This window comes from Solea senegalensis, linkage group LG1 (genome assembly GCF_019176455.1).
Source record: "Solea senegalensis isolate Sse05_10M linkage group LG1, IFAPA_SoseM_1, whole genome shotgun sequence".
Taxonomy (NCBI): Eukaryota; Metazoa; Chordata; class Actinopteri; order Pleuronectiformes; family Soleidae; genus Solea; species Solea senegalensis.
Genome location: NC_058021.1, coordinates 28,663,961 through 28,684,840, shown reverse-complemented (window position 1 = coordinate 28,684,840; position 20,880 = coordinate 28,663,961). Strand labels below are relative to the sequence as shown.

General features: G+C 39.6%; 1 protein-coding gene and 1 long non-coding RNA gene across 2 annotated transcripts; one reads left to right on the top strand and one right to left on the bottom strand.

The window, feature by feature from the left end:
* The first annotated feature begins 4,835 nt into the window (after positions 1 to 4,835).
* Positions 4,836 to 9,499, top strand: LOC122778591. Its single transcript, XR_006361449.1, has 4 exons — positions 4,836 to 4,992; positions 7,987 to 8,243; positions 9,015 to 9,072; positions 9,187 to 9,499. It is a non-coding gene; the product is annotated as an uncharacterized LOC122778591 (long non-coding RNA).
* A 7,419-nt stretch (positions 9,500 to 16,918) lies between these two features.
* On the bottom strand, positions 16,919 to 18,987 carry sox17 (SRY-box transcription factor 17). The gene is made up of 2 exons (XM_044035216.1): positions 18,459 to 18,987; positions 16,919 to 18,160 (listed from the first exon to the last, which is right to left on the bottom strand). Exons 1-2 carry the CDS (start codon positions 18,754 to 18,756, stop codon positions 17,265 to 17,267), a joined length of 1,194 nt encoding a protein of 397 aa, XP_043891151.1. The 5' UTR covers positions 18,757 to 18,987; the 3' UTR covers positions 16,919 to 17,264.
* Between the last annotated feature and the right edge of the window lie 1,893 nt (positions 18,988 to 20,880).

Below are 20,880 nucleotides of genomic sequence, written 5' to 3'. Positions count from 1 at the left end.
GACCTTATAGGGCCTTCCTCCAGTAATAATAATGGCTGAAATTAAATTTTTCTAATTAACAAAATGTGCAAATTCGCTACTAAACAAATCATATAAATCAAAAAGCTTGCAGATATTTAAATAAGCAAATAACCCAGTAAATATAACTAGAAATTTTGTTCGTAATCATTTATTCTGGTTAATTGTCTTCTTGATTAATAGATAGAAATGTTTGTTTCAGTAAATGTTAATCGTCTTTCTCAAAAAATGTCCACCAAATTATTCAGTTTTAATTATTTCTTTGGTGGAGAGAAAAAAAAAAATATTGACATTTATGAACTTGAAAAATCAGAGCATTTGTTTTAATTATTACAAAAAACAAAACAAAAACAGTAAAACAGTAAAAGAATATGCAATAAAATGAACTGAGCTTCAAATCACAAAAGCAACCAGGCACAGTATTAAATATTTAGTCGTGATCTCTGTCACCGGTTTACAAACAAATTAAAATATCATAGTCTAGCTTTGTCTTTTGTATATTTAACCCACTCGTGGGAACGTATTGTGTAAGAAAATTAAATATAACTTGAACCAATAATAGCAAACTCACGCAGAGGCCGCTACAGAAATACACGTGTAACAGAATAGTGCCTGTTCCAGAAATACAATTAACTTTAGAAGCGTGGTGGAGTCCAGTAGATTAGGTTGGCCTGTAATACTGAGGGTATTAAGACAGTCATGTATATGCTTAACCATGCAGTATCACAAGTTGCATAACAGCCACTAGAACTGGACCCAAGTGAGTCTATTTCTGACGTGAGCGGGGGGATTAGTTTGTTCCTCGGTAAACCTGGGGCTGAACTGAAGGAATCGCTCAGAAGTGATCAGGTTTCTGCTCACTATAAAAGGATAAAGCGATGACACTCGTGCTGTTTAGTTTACGGCTCTACAACTATGGCAGGTGTGTGTGTGTGTGTGTATGTAGAGGAGGAGACGATATGTGGTGTAGGAAAGAATTTTCTGCTCAGCCCGACTCCAGTGTGGATTCAGAAATGCCACAGTGGAAGGTTGAGCTTCTGACCTGTTTCCAAAACAACACCGGGCTGAAAAAATGTGAAAAATCTGTCAAAGGAAGTTGTGGAGGAGGGAGGACAGAGGGTGAGGGTGGTGGTGGTGGTGGGGTTGGGACAATGGAGCAAACCCTTAGAGTAAACAGGTAGATCCGAAGCCCTGCATGCCCCTCATTCCAGGCCTCTGCTGCAGAGATAAGACACAAGCAAATGTTGAAAGAGAGCGGGCTGGTGCTGCTGATAGAGCAGCTCAGATCCTGCCAAACCCTCGGCCAATCGCACTGAAAATAGTCCTAAGCTGGAGCTCTGCACTCAAAGTAGCATGACAGGTAATAGCAACAAATGTTTGAAGCGCCCATCTGTCACATAGCCCTCCACGTCACGAGTTATAACGAACCAGCTGGTGATATGAATACTGTTATTTTTCCTTCACATGATTACATGTGAAATCACACGCCGCCATGACAGAGATATCTGTCTCGGCGTGCCGGCTGTATTGCCACCCATGCTATGCTCTATTTTTAAGTCCTTGTGCCTATACTGCAACTAATTGGCGCCAAGTTAGATTCAAACCTATGCTGTTAATGGGAAAAAATGTGTGATATGTTTTGGCCCTTGTCCCCTTTCTATATTTGTCCCAGTGTCCTCCGTGCAGCTGCTCCTCCAGATCTGTCTGCCTGTGTTCCCATCAAACACCTCACCGTGTGTATTGCCTCATTTTGACAGGCAAAGAGTCTCCAGTCGGCTTTCGCTCAGGAGAGCCGGACGACACCGGAGGCTCGGTGTAAAATAGCATCAATATGTGTTGACTTGAAACCATGTTTTTAGTCCGTTTAAATGTAAAAAAAATCACCCTGCGTGTTTCATGGCCCTTGTAATAACAGAATTCCTGACACTGCAGCTGTCAGGAATTCAATTATAAGTGATGCAGCTGCACTGCGAGTCATTCTGAACATTCACAATCACTACAATTAAAAAGTCAAGCAGAGGAGCCTGAAACATGAGCTGGCTTTAAAGCCGCCGTGCGTAACTTCTGATGGTTTTTGAATGCTGTTGATGTTATTGTTCTGCCTCTGTTCAGACGCTGTGAACATGCAACAATGTGATGTTATTTTTAGGCTGCGCCTTCATCTGGAAATGGACTGTCAGACCTCATGGCGGGAGCGTTTGTGTGTATACAGCAGTAGAGCACGGGTGGATGTGGGGACGAGATGCGTTTATCCCGTCAAACTGCAGTAAGTGTAGCAGAATTGAACTTTTACAACCCGTCTGTCTCGACATAAAACAAATCACTTCCTGTGTGCAGCATGGGAATGTCAACAGACTACATTGGATCTAAACACACAGAGATTAATGTGGGGTCTCAACTTAAATGACCTTAGGGCCTCCAAGCATCTAGTCTGGGCAGTCAAGTGAAAAACTGGTGGTCAGTATGAGCTTAAAATTACACACATTTACAGACTTTCAAAATAAAAGTGGCATTTTTTAAATGTTATGAGCTACCAACGCTGTTTAAATAAATAACATGTGACTGCCGGATATGTGCGACCTTTGGCCTCTACAGTGACCCAGTGCCTTGCTCTGTTTGCCTAGTTTTATCTGCCAAAACAACTATTCTTTTCTATTTGTCATTGATTTTCAATCTGTGGCTGCCAGACTGAATGTTTTGGCCACTTTTGATGTTATAAAGTTTTATGAAGCTTTTTGAGTTGACTATAGTTATTTAAATTGAATTTGAATTTCATGTCCTGATGTTAAATGTTTCCCAACATTACAGATGTATTTATTCTTCGATTTTATACTTACACCACTACATTGGTCATTTGACAATAATTTGAACATAACAAACCCTCTTTTTCTACCACCAGGAATGTTCAAATATGAACAAATATTCCTGAGTCCATTCCATTTTTCCTTTGGGACCAGTTTGAGTTCATGAATGTAAAAAAATAAAACTGACCCCAGCAAGAAATATGCTTACTATTTAAAATTCCATTCAGGTTACATGATGTTATAAATTCCCCTCCCCCTCCTCCCCTCTTAACTTCCAGTGGAATTCCCAGGTTTTGAATGAATCGCTGCCAAACAGGACTCGTAAGGTCACACCACCGCCCGTCCCCTCTGCTCCGAAACCCCTCGCACAGCAGTCAGAGTTCCCCACCCCGTCCATTTTGAGCACTCCGCATCAGCTGTGCCAAGCGTTTAATCTGCCTGGTGACATCCCAGTGTTTCCTGCATGGGACAGAAGGAGAGATAAGCACGCTCCCCTGTGCGGTAAATCACTCCACACTCCCACTCGTTCACTGATATGACCATTATTCAATTAGGCTGCACTCAAACTGACCACCATTCTCTCTGTAATTACACTCACGGCCCGGGGATTGTTTTCATATGATTGTATTTTTCTTAATCTCGTTATGATCTTAGCAATGTCTGCTTTGACAAACATTGGTTCTTAACTGGCAGTTCTGGGACCTAAACAAGGTATTTTATACATTTACATTTTAATATAAGAAGTTAGGAACATGCAGACACTAGTGTAAAGTCAGATATATCCAGGTCTGAGGTCTTAACTTTTATACCACCTTTTATACCACCTACATTAGGAGAGAGAGATTAGGTGACTCAAATGATTATTTTTTTAACCCTTTAGAGTTCCGAGGGACATTTTGTGCCATTGTGTTTTTTATTGCCAAGCCTTTTTGTCTGTGTTGAATGAGGATATTAATATTTGGACACATTTGGAACAAATACTAAATATTTCTCCAGCAGTTTTTGGGAAGGTGACATTTTCTGCCGCTAGGAACAAATGAGACTGTTTTTTTTAAAGAATCTGACACAGCAAAAAAAGAAAGAAAAAGCAGTGCATCAAAATAAATGTCAGTTCTGCCAGTCATTGACCCATCTCAGGGCCTAATAATAACAATCAAAACAGTTGAGTTGTGTAAACATACTGGCCTTTTTTCTACGCACTCCATCACATATCCTGGTAAATACAGTGGAGCAGTATTTCTGATTTCTGAAGTACCACCAAAGGAAGCTTGTGTACCACTGCTGGTACACGTACTACAGTTTGAGAACCGTGGTTTTAGTGGCTGAATATAATTCAGCCACTAAAACCAATTCTTCACATTTTTCACTTGTGAAGAATGTTTTAATATTTATTTCATGTTCAGTTTATGGACCTTCAATGCTATTTAGTGATGTAAAGTTTCTTATGCAAGGCAATTCAAAAAACATCTAGAAAAAAAGAAGAATTTAAATAGTAATATCGTATAGTAATAGTAGTAATTAATAACATATATATAAAAAAATAAATAAACAGGCAACAACTTGTAATGAAATACAAGTCATAGTGACATTTCTTGAGATTAACAACAAAATAATTAATAATTCAGTATTCAAAAAGGTGTTTGGATGAAGTAAGTCCTTCTCTCTCTGAATGGAAGCTGTAGAGAAACATTCAAAACAACATAAGAGGAAAAAAACAAGTCACTCTTGAACTTCACACTGTATGTACCATTTTGTTCATCCTTACTATATCTTTATAAGAAGAAGTTTTTGTTCACGATAATTTGTTTACTATAGATGAACTCCTTTTGTTGTCTGGCTTTTCTTCTTATTAATGTTTAATTGTTGTACAATGATATTCCTTCCTGTTAAAAGAAAGTTATTGGGCTGTGGTTAAAAAAAGGGAAAGTCTTCAGCTGTGGTTTGAGAGAACGCAGATTTGCAGCAAAGCTTCAGTTCTGCTGGACTTTGTTTCAGATCTGTGCAGAGTAGAAACTGAACACTGCCTCTGTTTTATGTTTAGTTTCGACTCGGGGGACTGAATGTAAACCTGTCCGACAAAACACGAGGGATCTAGATGTTTCATGAGTGCAGGAGCGTCTCCTATAAACCCTGACACTGAGGTGATAATTCTGGCTTTTCTTACTTAAAGGTAAGACCTTTTTCACAGTCTACTTTATTTCTACTCCTCTGTTTCATTTATTTGACAGCTTGAGCTACTTATGACTTAAACTCCAGTCCAAACACCTGAATTGAACTGAAATAATGTACTTTCTTTCTTTTAATTCTATTATATATTTTGCTTCTATTTGCTTCTATTTTAGTGCAAAATAAAGATAATTGTATTAAAAAATAAATGTGATAAAGAGTATAAATTGTTTAGTAAGATGATTAAGATGGCTTTTCTTCATTAAGACAATTTAAATTGCTTTTTTCCCCCGGCAATACTTGTATAAGTATAACAAGTGTGGGCTGCGGATCCCTGGTGGGCCGCAACGGTACTGCAAATTGGACTGCGAGAGTTTGTAAAAATAAGCAAATGTACGTTTTTACTAATCAGTTTTGTAATTTAGCTCCCAGTCCTTGTAAAACATTCTTGATTAGTAAAGTAAATCATGATTAAAGTCAACAAGTAGATGTTAAGTAAACATGGTATGTATGATGTTTTCCTCCATTATTTTCTTTAACTTTACAGTTGCTGAGGCCTGATTTGAAATTCAAATATTAAGTTCTGTCTCATTTCTGTTTGTAAATAATATGCATTTTTCAGGTTTTGGTGCTTGAAACAAACATTGTTTTCAGTATTTAAACATTCTTTAGTTTGGAAATAGCTGGGTTTCTTTGATCACCTTAATTAAACTGTCATAATGTACGTAAACGTCACGCAGCAGATAAAATTTAATGTGGCAAAGCCGGCAACTCGTGAATCTGTGGCCTGTGAGGATACAGTGCATCAACAACCGATGCCGCTGAGCGGCAATATAAATACTGATATGTGCAGAATGTGGACTATTCCTCTCCAGAGGGCAGAGGCAGGCAGGGTCCTCCTCACCAAAGGGCTGCATTCCACATGGCTGTTAGCTTTGGAAGGGTGCGGGCGGAGGGCCAGTCTGCTGACGGGACACCCTGGCTACGCACGACCCAGATAGCAGCGTGGGTGAGGAGTGATTTATCCGTCTGTGCTCACATCAGACAACCTTCCTCTGATTAAAGATCAGTCAGTGAGCGACAGAGCTGAGTGCGGGGGGAGGGAGGGGCGAGACAGGCGGCCTCCCTGTGTGAGACACTGGCATCCTGACCAACACACAAATGGACTTTCCAGACTCTGTACTACACTACACACACGTTACCAATGGCCATACACAGGGGAATGTGCACGTAGACTTTAACTACCAGTTAATCCTTAACCTAAACTTAACCTCAGTCCTTTTTTAGGACCAGGTTTTGGTCTCCATGAGGACTACTGGTCCTGACAACGTCCTAAAGACACACACAGACACATACACACACCTACACCAGAGCCAAGATAAAGACTTATTGAGTTGGCCTTGACTTTCTGTGAACCCGACAACAAAAGGATGTGGTGACTCTGCGTCGCCCACTGTTTGACTTCTCTCTGTGGGCTGTTAAAGATCAGTGTTCCTGATGTTCAGGGTTCAAAAACAGGTTAGCACCTCCATCAGTCTCACACTCAGGTAGTTAACATTGTTTATGCCGGACGACGACTTTGTGACTGTGTTGCTTTTCCATGTGCTGAAACACATCATGACTGTTTTCATTCAAAATGTGTCTCGTCTCCACCATCTCTGGAATATGTGATGCTTTAATGCAGCTGTGACACACCCGACTTTGATAGATGAGAATAGAATGTCTTTACTGCCGTATAAGAAAAACAAAAACATCACTTTTGACATTCACACATATCCAGTTTTTCCATGAGAAATATGAAATTACTGACGAGTAAAATACATAAAAATCAGAAAAGAGAGGATTGTTGTGTTGATTGAAGTATTGCACTTTAAACAGAAAAACTGAACAATTAGGAAGAATAAGAATATTACTTCTATTATAATATAATGTAAACATATAAGGCAATTCAAATCATACGTTGTTATAACCATATTTAACCTTTTTTTAATATGACTACATTAATTGATCTAATCTTTACCTACATCCTGTGTTAAATTCCCTTTAGGTAGCGCCTTTCAAAATAAAGTAACAAGGCACTTTGCAATAGAACAAATCAAAATATGAAAATAAATTTTTTTTAAAACACCATATAATATAATACTAGTGAGTTTACAGTTTAACATTGACATGAGTGAGAAATTTTCCACATCAACTATGGATTTATTTGCATTGACAGAAGCTGCACTTGTGAAATTACTGTTGTGATTCTTTCATCATCATCATCATCAAGAAAACTCACCAAACGTGAGAGTTTTAGGGCAATTTGATGAATTTTGCAGGACTTATAATTACTTAAAGTAAGATATATTTTGCAGGAGTGATAGTTTAAAACGTCAGCAATAAATTAAAAAGTCATCATCAAAAGGACTTTATGCAGCAATTCTGGTTTTTAGTTCTGTTTTCTGACTCTTATCAGACATAAAATAAAATAGCCTCAGTGACACAAAAGCACAAACCTCTGTTCCTGTTAATGACAAAGCACCATTTTTATTACACATAGCCCTGACAAGCAATACAGTATATTGATTGTTTAATAATATTAGATAATAATATGCATCTATACCAGTGTAAAACTGTATTAAAATAAAAAATATTGTACTTCAATGTGTCCTGCATCTTTAGAACAGAAAATAATCCAAAATGTGTACATTGCAAGTTAAGATGAAGATTTACTAAAGAAATAACTAAAATTCAAAAATGTTAAACTTCATCTTTTTTGCTCAGTGACATTTTGGTGTTTTATGATTCACCTAGAAAGTCAGTCTGTGTATGGAAAATGAAGGGATCACCTCCTAAATCGTGTATAAAAACTTGATGAATAAAGTATAAACTGTATGATTCTTTGAAACCAATAAGCCGACATTAGGTCTCGACACAGAAAAGGAATCTTATGAAGATCGACTTTTTTTGGGGGGTATTTTTTTCTTCTTTTGACTCTTAACTCTTCTATGTTCAGGAACAGCTGACATCCAGACTGAAGGAGGCGGGAACTGAACCACCTCTACCTCCTCATCCACAGTCACCTGAAACAGAGCTGGAGCTTTAAATACCGGGCTTTGCGTGACCGACCACCTCACCTGGACACGGCAGCAGCAGCAGCAGCCTCTCAGAGCATGACGCCTCACACATGCTTATTCATCCTTTCACTCTTTCACGACCCCGGAATGACCTATGCCTGCAAATCCCAATTTACAGAGCACAACCATACATGAGGTACACGTTACAATCCTTCTTAGCTCTGCAAAGAATTGTTTTATACCTCTAATAATAGATTTAGAACAATTACATTACATTTCTTGCTTTATAAATAAAACAGCACAACAGTTAGGGTTACATTAATTTACATACGTAATCATTGATTCTTAAATTATTTAAACAATCCATTTCACTCCCGATTTGAATTGTTTCCCTCACAAAAGCAGTGTGACATTTTTAAACTGAATTATTCACTTGTAACTGAACTACAGGTTTTCCCTTTTTTTAATTGTTATTAATAATGTAGTCTTTGTTTGTATTAATAATGTTTTTATGTGGAGTCTTTTTGATTCATCAAAACTATATTTTTACACAAAGGATTAAGATTGTAGTTAGACTAGAAAGATTATAACTGCTCCTTTTGCCTTTACTCAGAATATAAACTGCCATTAGATAAATACTGTATGGATTTAATTAAATGCAGGAAGTTTTATTATAGTTATTATTAATTTTATTGTTATTATTATTTCCTTGTTCAATAAAAGTTAAAATAAATCAATAATTATAATAGAGAGAGAAATTTCACATATGAGAATGTTATATACTGTTATATACACTTTATCTATGATATGTTATATAATATGTTATATTATGTATGATAAAAAATGTTCCATGATAAATACAAAGTAATCTTAATCTTGAACCTCTGCTATCGCTCACTTAAACCTTCGTATGTGAGTAATAATGAGAAATTCATAAATTATGTTGGATTAACTCTTGATTTGACAGTCTACCTCATATAGTCCTGTGCACAGCTGACCCCTGGTGGCAACAAGAGGCAGTACAGGTGACTTCTTTCAAATCAAGAAAACATTAAAATTGTACAGGTTCCTTAGCTTTATAGTTATTCGTGGATTTTTGTAAATTTGACTTAGTTCCTGATCGTATCTGTCTCTCTCAGGACTGAGACACAAGGGTCCACCCAAGAGGAGACACAACCTGCAGAGGGAGGAACACACCGTCAACTTTTGGGGAACTGGAAGTGGACTGTTTGCTGTTTCATTGGAAATGTTTTTGATATTTGTTTGAAGTTCAGTTTGTGAAAACATGAACACAAATACTCTTCCTGTGTGAGAGACGGTTCTCAGACTGACTGTGGTGTTAAAAAAGAAAAATACCAAACAGTGTCTAGACACTGTACTGACCTGATTTCCCTAAAAACATGAGACTGGACATTATTATTATTATTATTTTTTGTTATTATTATTATTATTATTTTTATTAAAAATATTTGTTCATTTACTTCATGAACAAATATTATGGGATAATGTGTAGATCCATTTAAACAGTCAGTCACCACGCTTCATTTTACTTTAACTCTCAAACAGTTGTGCAATCGTGGTAAAAAAACAACAACATATATTAACGTATTTTGACAAATAATAAACAATGGAAGTACTGTTAATCGTAAATACAACGTGTCAGCTGCTCACACACACACACACACACAGACACAGACAAAAGGGAGTTGACCCAGGTCATGACACTCTGGCCCCTCTCTCCCTTTATTTAGACCATATTTTATGTATTTTTATTTTTTAGGAAGTCCTACCGGTGATTCCCAAAATGGTGCCTGTTGGTGTGAATTTCACAGAGCATGGTTTCCTCTCTCAGATAAAGGATGTTCCCAGCCAATCTTTCATGGATGGAGCAAACAGGAGTCAGCAGAAGGAGGAAGTGAGGACAGGTGCTCTGTGAAAGATTCACAAAAACACAGACAGACAATGGTCGGCATTTATCTCATGAGCTTTACCTATAAACACTTTTTTTTTGTTGTTATTGAATAAAAACAGCCAACCATAAATTTGTCTTTTTGCCAGACTACATTCATCACTCTGTCATGCCATTCACTCTTCCACAAGCACTTTCAACACATGTAACTGTCTATAGGTTAATTTAAGATGTTTTTTATGTTTAAAATAATCCTTTTCAATTTTTAGCCACCATTTTACATTAAGTTTAATAACTATACAATCACACACAGACAGTGTGTTGTTTTCAAATTGTTTGTGTTTTTACAATGCACCTTGTATCTTATTATAAGACTAACCTTTACAGTTCAATTATTAATTTATCTTCATTTATATATTTTGTGTGTTTAGATTATATTAGATTATAACACTGCACTTTCCTTCCTTGGGGATGAATGAAGTTATCTTTATCGTTAGCTGTTCAACTGAATTTGGTGTGGTACATCTATTAAATTTTTTTTATCCACCTATTTTTAGAATTCATTTTTAAATATTTCAGCGGTTTTATCCATTGCCTTAAGCTCCTTATTCATTCTTTAGCCATTGTTTAAGCTAACTGTAGCTATTCAACCAGAACTATTATGACTGTTAAGACAACATTCAACTGTTTATTTGTTTATATGACTATTATTTAGTTAGCAGTCCATTAAATGTGTCATGTTTAGTATATTAACCATTCATGTCCATTACATGTGATTATATATTGTATATGTATATAATATATGTATGTGTGTGTATATATATATATATTATACATACACATAAGATGCTATCTACATGCTATTAACTAACTTTTTTTGACTTTTTCTCCATCACAGCTATACTTTCACTCATTCCCATAACTATTGCTATGGTTTAGATTCTATTAAAGTGTTATTTATCGCATTACATTCTTTAAAATCTTTTTAAAGTATTTAAATTATTTGTCCATCACCCAGTTCATTTAGCCCACTATTTGCTATTGTTAGCTCTTCTTTACATTATGTGGTGGTCCTGCTACATACTTGACAAGCTACTTTCATTTTAATAGCTTTATTTATTTGACCATTTATCAAAAACGTAACTGATATCCAATTTGTTTATAGCTATTTCACCGCCCATCATGTTAGAAGGCTGTAATTGCTGTAACTGTCCGATCACAATAGTCACCATTTCAACCGTTTTCCATTATTTTCATTTGTTGAGTATTTTCATTACTTTTCAGGACCACTCTTTTTATTTCAATAACCTAACTTAGTGGTAGTAAGTGGTGCATTCACAGGCATTAGCTGCCTTGATTATCAATGTTTATTAGGAGCAGAGCACTCACAGTGGTGCAAGGAGTACCTGGAATTTATTTATTTTTCTTTAGAAATCATCACATTTTGAGGCGCTAAATGTAGGTGAAAATTGGCACTCAAATCAGAACTGGCGAAACAAATTACAAAATTAGGGAAAAATGAAATAAAAGTGGTGCGAAATGGCTCAGCAGTGCCCCAAAAGGTGAAATACGTTGGTGGAAACATGTCACAGCCCAAGACGAACAACAAAGACCATTAGGACCATGGCCTCAACTCAACAGGAAGTCTGCCATTTTGAATGTGGCGTCCATTTTGGTGAGTTGCATTTGCTCGTCTGAGTACGTTCATCACATCACATTCATAATTTTGTACTGGAAACATCAGCGATGAAAAGTTATCAGAATGTCTCGCCAAGTCAAAGGGGCGAAGCCACAGCAAACATCGAATATTTGGCAAATTTCGACCATTTGCCACCAACAGGAAGTGCCCTGTAAGCTCAGGGCCCTTACAATGACGCTTGTAGCTTTACTCACATTGTGATTTATAGCTGCGGGAATTCTGTACACACTAATGTGTGTGCCTCTTTTAAAAATTAGAAATTGCTTATTTCCCTTTTCCTTAGTAATGCCGTCTGACTCAATTGAAGGTGAAGTTCGTCACTGTTCTTCAGTGTTGCTCACTTTCCTTACATTTCCTACAAATTACGTTCCAGAGCCAACAGGGAATCCTGTAACGAGAGGATACGAGAGTCTTAAAGAGAGCAAAGTGTGGCTGCGTTCTGCCAACACCTTTTAGCCTCCCAAAGAAAAACACAGTGGAGAGGAAACTGACTGCTGATGTAGTCATCTTATACTCACTACCCGCCTGGACATGAGCTAAAAATTGTCCTGAATGCCACGAGGGGATTCAAACAAAAGAACGGAGAGAGAGAGGGAGAGCAGAGCTGATCAGGAGAGGCCTGGAGTTGATTCAGCTCCCTGAGTCAATTCCTGACTGAAACAAATGCACCAGCTCGCTTGAAAAATGTTATCTGGCACCAAAATGGACATTTTGTTCCTGCTGTATTGTACTTATTTGTGCTGCAGCTGTTTTTCATATCAGCATCTAATTTTACACCTTTATTCACTATGAAGTCCCTTTTATTTTTGTTGTTGTTAAACAAAGCCCCGAGTTCAATTATCCCCTTTCTCCTTAAGTAGATTAAAAATGTTATTACTTGCACAGTACAATATTGTTGTCCGATGCATCATTTTACACAGCTTCTCCCATGTATCAATGTTTTGTAGATAATCTATGTACTTATGTATATTTATATATACATACGTGTGTATATATGTATATAATGTGTGATGATTTTTTTGGTTTCATTGCATATTTTAAGATGTTTAGTTTTTCTCTGATAGGAAGGAAAATGTTTTTTGAGGCGAGTTTTAAATGTGAATCATAGAAGAGATAACTTGAATGTTGGTGTTTTATTGGCTGACACCTTTTCAGTGAAATAATGCAATACATTTACAAGCTCCGAGTGCTCACGATCGGTCATCTCAGCAGAATTGGGAAAGATGAACCAATCCAAAGCTTTATAATCATGTTGCTCTTTATTATGACAACATAGTTTTGAAACTGTGCAGTAAAGAGAAAAGCCATATGTGAATAATCCCTGTGAAGTTTGACACAGCACATGACAACTGTGTGTGGCACAGTGTGTGTGTGAGCGGGGAGGGGTGGGGGGGTGGGGGTACCTGTTCAATTTATCAGCACACTATTTTTAACAGAAAGTGTGAGAAGAGCAACACAGCAATCAGAAGGGAAAAAAAGAGAGACTTTTGAGTCGCAATGCCGAGGGGAGATTGACTGGATCTGTGGGACTATATATAGTGGGACCACAACTGGACGGTGGTGTGACAGGCAGGGACCATAAAAGCGATCAGGCCAGAGAGGGACAGCATATGCCTGGGATTATGAGCAACCAGCCCTGCTTTAGAGAGGGAACACACCCTCTCCTGCAGCTGTCTCTCATGCTGCATTCGCAATCTACTATCAATGACTTAATCAGTTTGGGCCCTCGCAGCCTCGCTGTCTCTCTAGAAGTGGACATGGGAAGATTTACCTTGACTAGTCTCTCTCTCCCTCTCTGTGTGTGTGTGTGTGTGTGTGCCATTTATGAAGACATTTCAAACAATGATTCAGGTTTCAAGGTTGTTTTATACGCATGTGTGTCCTGTTGTCATCGTAACACGAGACGAGGCCTGCATGTTCACACGGCGTTAATGCAAAGAATGCATGAAGAGTCACTAGATTATCTGTGGTTTTGTCGTTGTCTTGTATGCCAAGGAGCTTGTGATTTAACCCACAATTATAGTGATTCATGTTTTGTCTGACTGACATTTAAAATCCTTAAAGCAACACAGAGAAAACAACAATATATTGATAAGCAATATTGCATAATCACTGTGCCATGTCTTTACATTAATTAATATCTTACTTATTATTATTATTATTATTATTATTATTATTAATAATAATAATAATAATGTTGTTTTAGCCTTTGAATAAACCAGTCTTCTGAAAAGGCCTGTTCTGTTTGCCTTTCTACTTTCTGAACATAGTGCAAAATAAAAGAAAGTAAAATCAATATGGGATAATTGCTTGCACCTGGATGCAGCTCACACACACACACACACAGAGAGGATATCGTATTGTTTAAACACCCTGTTTATTCAAAGTGTACAGTACATTCAACCACAGCTTTAATGACTAAAACACATTCACTTCGACTACGTTTGCATCTTAGTCAAATACAGCTCAGCCTGTATGGGAGGCTGAATGACATAAACTGCAGCTGACTCAGTGTGTGTGTGTGTGTGTGTGTGAAAGGCAGCTACCTGAGATGAGATTACCGCAGTGCCATGATTAAGTGCTGCTGTGTTAATGTAGCCGGCGGTGCTGCTGTAATCTCTGAGTGGCTCATGGCAGACTGCTGGCAGCGAGGCCCCGGGACACACACACACGCACATGCACACACACGCACACACAAACACGCCCTGGTTTCCTGAGCTTGGAGCTGTGAACTCGCTGCTTTGTCTCAGTTTCTTGCTTTTTACCTGAAGATAACTTGTTGTGTTGCTGCTTCATGCAAACATACTGTAGGTGTTATGAATCCATGAAGTTGCATAGAAATCTCTTAACTGTATATAACCTTTATATTTGTATGTTTGTGTTTATGTACAAACTGATTCAAAGAGATTATAGTCACATGTACCGTAAGAAAAGACAATGCCGAGTTAAAGTATGACCTGCTCTGTTGAATATTACAATATTTTACTTCAAATAAAGCATCTTCTATGTTTTATATTAAATATAAAATATATACAGTACATATAATTTATAAAACACAGATGTACTATCGTTTGGTCTGTATTACATGAAATCTAAAACAAAATGACAATTAAAACAATATAATATGCTTTTATTTATACATAATTTCCTTAAATGTACATTTTGGAACATACTTTAGTGAGGAAACAACAGAGATTACATCATTTTTAATGTATTGTTCTTCTTTTTATAAGTAAGTACCACACATCCTGACATTTAGGGGTGATTTTTTGCATTTAAATCATCAGTAAAACACAAAAAGCCAATATCTTTGTCCTCCCTCAACAGTAACAGTAACAGTGCCATTTTATTACAGCATTTACCCAAAGTTCTGGTTTTAATCCGACCCCTTCCTTTGCCTCTAAGATAAACTTAAAAGCAGCTAAAAAACAAAACAAAAAAAAAACACTCGGTGAGCTTTTCCTCGTCAATTATCCCTGATCAATTAGTGCGTGGAGATAATATCAAGACTGACATGGGGGGTCTGGACAGGTGACCCCTCCACACCCAACCACCCAACCACCCACTCAGCTGATGCCCCGAGGGATCGCGGCCTGAGCCTGTTGTTATGCAGCCATTAGCTGTAACAACAGGGAGGATAAACCTGCCACTCAGGTGAAGACTGACTTTAGACACATTCACACCAATTACAGTGCATTCTCCTGCACGACCTGAGGGAACATTAATCAGTCTGGGTGCTGCTGAGGAAGTTAGACAACAACAACAACGTATCAGACATACTTGTTTGGGGGTTAATGAACATTAATGGACATTAGGCCACACGTGAATATGCTGGATTACAGCCCTCGGGGTCAATTATGTATGTGGAGTTCCTTCTGGTCAGGATGATGGACACTAAAAGCAAACAAAACAGTAATAATATGATAGACAATAATATAAAATATATGGACCCACGTGAGGTTAGTATTAAGGACTCGTTGAGAATTAATAAGAAAAAAAACTCTTAAAAAGCCTTTAATATGTTGACATGTTCGTGTTTATGTAGCCGACTAATTTCAGCCTTCAAAAAAATTTATAAAATAAAATGCTGTGTTTGATTTATACAGCTTAAACATTCCTTGCCACTACACTAAACTATAGGTTTCAAGGATATTAAGGGACTATTAGAGTTTGAGATAAATTACACGGCGCTGCATTTACATTTGCAAAGGAAACTGACTGAAAATGACCTTTAGAAATACCTGCTAATGACTTCTTTTTATTTTGTCAAGTGTAGTTGTCATTGTTACAACCGTGGGAAGAAAGAAGAAATATTTGCTCTGAGGTCCAAACTCTATTTCTCCCTGAATCAGAGATTATTTCAAAAACATTCAGCATGAACAAAGCACATAAATATATACACCTCTGGAGCGCGTTTCCTCTGAAATGCTAAAAATGGATCAGAAGGTCATGGTGATTGACCTCACTGTGAAGAACCTCTTCCCTTTAAAACAGGGGGAAATCTCTATTAATAATGCAGGACTCTTTTCTCTTTTTTTTAAACTATAAATACCATGAATTATCTTCAAGGTTTCTTGATGGTGTCTTGTTGTGTTTAAGATTTCCACCCCGATAATTTTTGATTTACACACGAGCGACCGTCCTGTGTTCCTGGTTAAATATATCAGAGACGTTCAGTCGGCCCACGGAAATTAAACCCCCCGACGTCACTGCTGTGTTAAAGCCGGAGCTTGCACACAAGCACACAAGCTAAACACACACAAAATAAAGTGTCAGCATTGTTTTATAGAGGTGTAGTAATGAGTTTTAATGGCTTCCACCATTAATCAGAGGAGACTAAACCATTTACAGACAGGATTTCCAGAGCATAAACTGCTTTTCATGCTGCAAAAACAAGGCCCCGAACGTCACACGCACACGGAGATTACCTCTTAGCCCCTCTTTGAGCCAGGAAGTCGGGTCACAAACCTCCGCCGCCCTGCTTCCAGGTGAGCAACGCGGTGCTGCCAGTTCAGCCAATTCAAATCCGTGTGGAAGTGAGGAAAAACAAAGAACCAACAATGAGTCAACAGTGATGTGGAAAGTGACATTTTCGCTCCAGTACTTCATTTTTTTCATGACCGAAACACTCGCTTTGTCTTTTTGAGTGACCCAAACTTTGATATATAGAGAATAAAGCAAGCCTTAAAATAAAGTTAAAGTGCATAGATGTCCCTATTAAAGGAAGGAACAATAAATTCAAGAGAGGATGAGGAGTCTTTTTGCAAAAAACAATTTATTTCTCAGAAGTGCAAAAAGTATAAAAACACCTTCAGTATGTACACAAACCTTAAAATAGTGACTGTACAATATTTATTATCACAAAAGCAATTCATATTCTTTTCAAGAGTGGAAATTAAAACCAGTGTTTAAAATTCTACGGCTTTGTTAGCTGTTCTTACACAGTTTACAGTACAACGTCATCTTCTCCTACAAAACTATCTCATAATCTCTCGGGGGCTTCTCTGTCAAAGACAAGTTAAAAAAATAAATGTTTTTTTTTGTTCAAATTTAGCTGCAGAGATTTGAGGTCAGATCATGTGTCCCTGCAGCGGGGGGGTGACGGGAGGTTAGGAGTTGTTGTAGCTACAGTAATACACAGCTGTGCTGGCGTCTGACAGCACCGATGATATGAGGCTCTCAGGTCCTTGCATGCCAGCCTCGTGCGGCCCATAAGGCAGGCCTGTCATGTCCGCACGTGCCGAGGAGGAACTCAGATACTGCTCGAACTCGCTGCGGTCCACCTCTGCCAGCAGCTCGGAGTGCTGCATGTGCTCCACGCTCTCGCCAGAGTGAGGGTGAGAGTCTGGAGGTGGGGAGAGCTGCCCTGCTCCTCCGGGGTGACGTTTGCTGGCATGGCCGGGGCTGCAGTGCTGTGTGTAATACATGGCCAGAGGGTTGGGGCAGCCCATGTAGGAAGGAGGATGACTCGGGGGTTGAGGCGGCTGCTCTGGGGCCGAGGCGATGTGTCGGTGCAGGATGGAGTTAGAGTGAGTGTCCTGGGGCTGGTACTCTGCTGCCTGGGAGTGGTACGCGTATGGAGGTATCATGTGGCAGTCTTCTTGTGAATGTGGAGGGAAGAACATGGAGTCTGACTCCACGGCGTCCAGAGGAGACGTGTCAGGCGTGGGGAGGCTGTAGTTCTCATAAGAGGGGCCCCCGAGGGCCTGAGCATCCCGGTAGTGACTGAGCGGCTGTGGCGGGAGCTGGAAGCCGTGCTCGTGGTAGCCCAGCCCCAGACTCTCCACGCAGACTCTGCCGTCACCTGACATGGACGCGGCCTGGTGATCGGACACGCCGTGGACCAGAAAACCAGAGTCCAGCCTCTTAATCCTCTTCACCTGCTTCCGCCGCCGCGGCCTGTACTTGTAGTTGGGGTGATCCTGCATGTGCTGAACCCGCAGCCGCTCGGCCTCCTCCACGAAGGGCTGCTTCTCGGTGACAGGAAGCGCCTTCCATGATTTCCCTGCAGGTCAAGAGGAGAGAGCACATCAGCGATATGTCGTCACAGTGTGGTGATGATGCTCACTAAAATAGCTTGTTGCCATTTTAGGGGGCAGGGACAGGTTTTTGAGGTTACATCTGCAGCCAAACTCAGACACAGTAACTTTTCACCTGCTTCCAAAAACAACCACTGCATCCATTTACACGTAAGAATAGAATCAGTTCAAATACTTTGAGAAAAGGCGTAAAAAACGTGACACCTGGTAATAACCTGCATGGATGAGGCATACGCAGCACACATACAGTAGAAAAGTACTTACCCAACATTTTGCTCAGCTCTGCGTTGTGCAGGTCGGGGTTTTGCTGCGCCAGTCTCTTGCGCTCATCCTTCGCCCACACCATAAACGCGTTCATGGGTCGTCGGATCCGCGGTTCACTCTTGCCGCGGTTCTGTGCGCCGGAGCCGGACGCGCACGGCTCGCTCTTCACCTTGGTGTCCGAGAGAGGACTGAGAGGGTCGGCCCACTGGCAGTGTCCCATTCCAGGCATCATGACTGACATCGTACACCTTGCCTGGGTCTGATCGTCGCTGGCGTAACCCGCATCGGGACTGCTCATCTCTGTCCAGCTGGGAGTTGATTTTCTTTTTTGGAGGAGCCACCGGGGAGCTCACAAGAGGCGACAACCGTCCGCGCTCCGAACAGACCTCACACAGATGTGGAAAAACTTATACAGTGAGGCTGAGGTGGTTCTGGATTTCGAGCTGGAGTAGGAAAAAACAACCATGCGCATCCATTGGCCACAAACAGAAGCTGCATAGACTGAGAGATACCGACTATAAGGAGCTGAGTGTGAAGGTTGGTGAGCTATAAACTCACAGGCAGCCAATCACCATGTGGTGGGAGTGTTCACTGCTACAAAGGTGTAAAAAAGTTGAGAGCAGCACCGCCTCCGACCCTTCTTTGGAATCTTGAGAGCATCCAGGGGAAAAGACACCGTGAACTTTCATCCACATGTAAAACTATAAATTCAACTGATACCCTTATAGACATGTCCACACATTTAATTGAACAGAAAACACTGAGATTTCACTGGATTCCAAACATTTGGCACCGTCTGGAGTGAAAAAGGGTGAAAGTGTTTATTCATACACACAGCTCACTCCAGTTGTCCAGTTTTATGTCTCACTCCTGTATTAGACTGTGACTGATGCTCAGACATCAATGCATCCCATCATCGGTGTGTGTATTGGCCGCTTGATCGTGTCAAAATCCCGAGTATCAGGTTTTTTTACGCGTGGATCCAAAGGCGACTTTTACGCACGGTCGTTACCTTAATGAGGCGCCGCACAAATCAAAAGGCGCCGAATTGGGGATTAAAGAGAGAAATCAACGTTTAAATAAACAACCATCTCAAAAGTGATGTCAACGAGTGCTGTGATACCCTTTTGCGCCTTTGTCTTCAAATGTCACGAGAGTTTCTCCTGATGTGGAAACACTGTTTTCACCCACGCAGCAGAGCAGACGTCGGTCTGGGATGGTAATGAACCAAATAAACAGCTGATTAATTGATTAGTTGATTGAATGAACAGCGTTAAATTCCCCTAAATTACATTTTTTTCCCTGATTTCATTAACTGTCAAAAAGAGGACAAATTGAAATAAAATAAAATATATATTTGAACATTTTTAATATTGTTAGGATTTAATTCCCAGTGACTTTACTTACACAAATGTAAAGTGATTTTAAAGTGTAATAATTTAGTTTATTGTCCAAAAAAAGACTGAAAAAGTCTAATTTGTTGTATGAAAACAATGCAGTTACCTGCTACTGTATTAGGAACACCTGCTCACTCTCTTTTAACAGAAATATCAAATCTGACACTCGGATGGCAGCAATGTAAAGCATTTAAGTTTAAACAAGGTGCAGTGCCATAGTCAGTGGGAGTCTACAGGCATTTTCACACCAAACTATCTTTAAGATTTGCAAAAAAAAGGGCCAGAAAAGAGAAAATGTCCAGTGAGCATCAGTTCTCTAGGTAACAAATGCAAAGGAAGATGATCTGAGTGGATGGATAAGACGTCACATTTTGAGGTCAATGGGCTACGGCAGCAGAAAAACACACACATGGTCTCTTTATCAGGTGTCCTGTGTACCTCATAAAGTGTCAGGTTAGTGTTTTTAATCTAAAACAACTTCATCCCTCTCTGAAACTTGAGACTTGAGGATTGTTTCACGCCAATTCCGTGAGCATTCAAGCTTAAACTCTTGTGACGCACACACACACGTGCGAGCAGCAGAAACGTGTGAAAGTGTGTTTCCTTGTTTTGTGACCGGCCCTGTGATAACACGGTAAGAGGTGAAAGCAGCCCGACTCGGTGCTTTAACGTCCCGTTTGTGGCCTGAAATCCAAACATCAGTGCCACAGGCTGCAGGGCCTGTTATCAGAGCCTGCAGGCCTCGAGACCTGTCAGCTCCATCTTTTTCTCGCGGCGTTTCCGTCTCGCGGTGGTTGACGGTCCCGGCGACACGTCAAAAAGGGGGGGCTGACAGAAATATGAGAGATGCTTATGCAACCTCCTCGTGCCCTCCGTGCAGATAGTAGCTGGGACTCCAGAGTACACTGGCTGACCCTCGGGGGGGTTGGTGGGAGGGTGTTTTGGATGGTGGTCCAGTTTAAGCACTGCATGGGACAGGATCTGGACCATAATACTGTCATCGTCTATTTTACCGCTGATGACCT

Bases quoted from the DNA above. Each gene is read 5' to 3' on its own strand.
- sox17 (XM_044035216.1), bottom strand. From the start codon at position 18,756: ATGAGCAGTCCCGATGCGGGTTACGCCAGCGACGATCAGACCCAGGCA. The intron at 18,161-18,458 runs GTAAGTACTTTT...CTTGACCTGCAG, and splicing joins AGAGCTGAGCAAAATGTTGG to GGAAATCATGGAAGGCGCTT.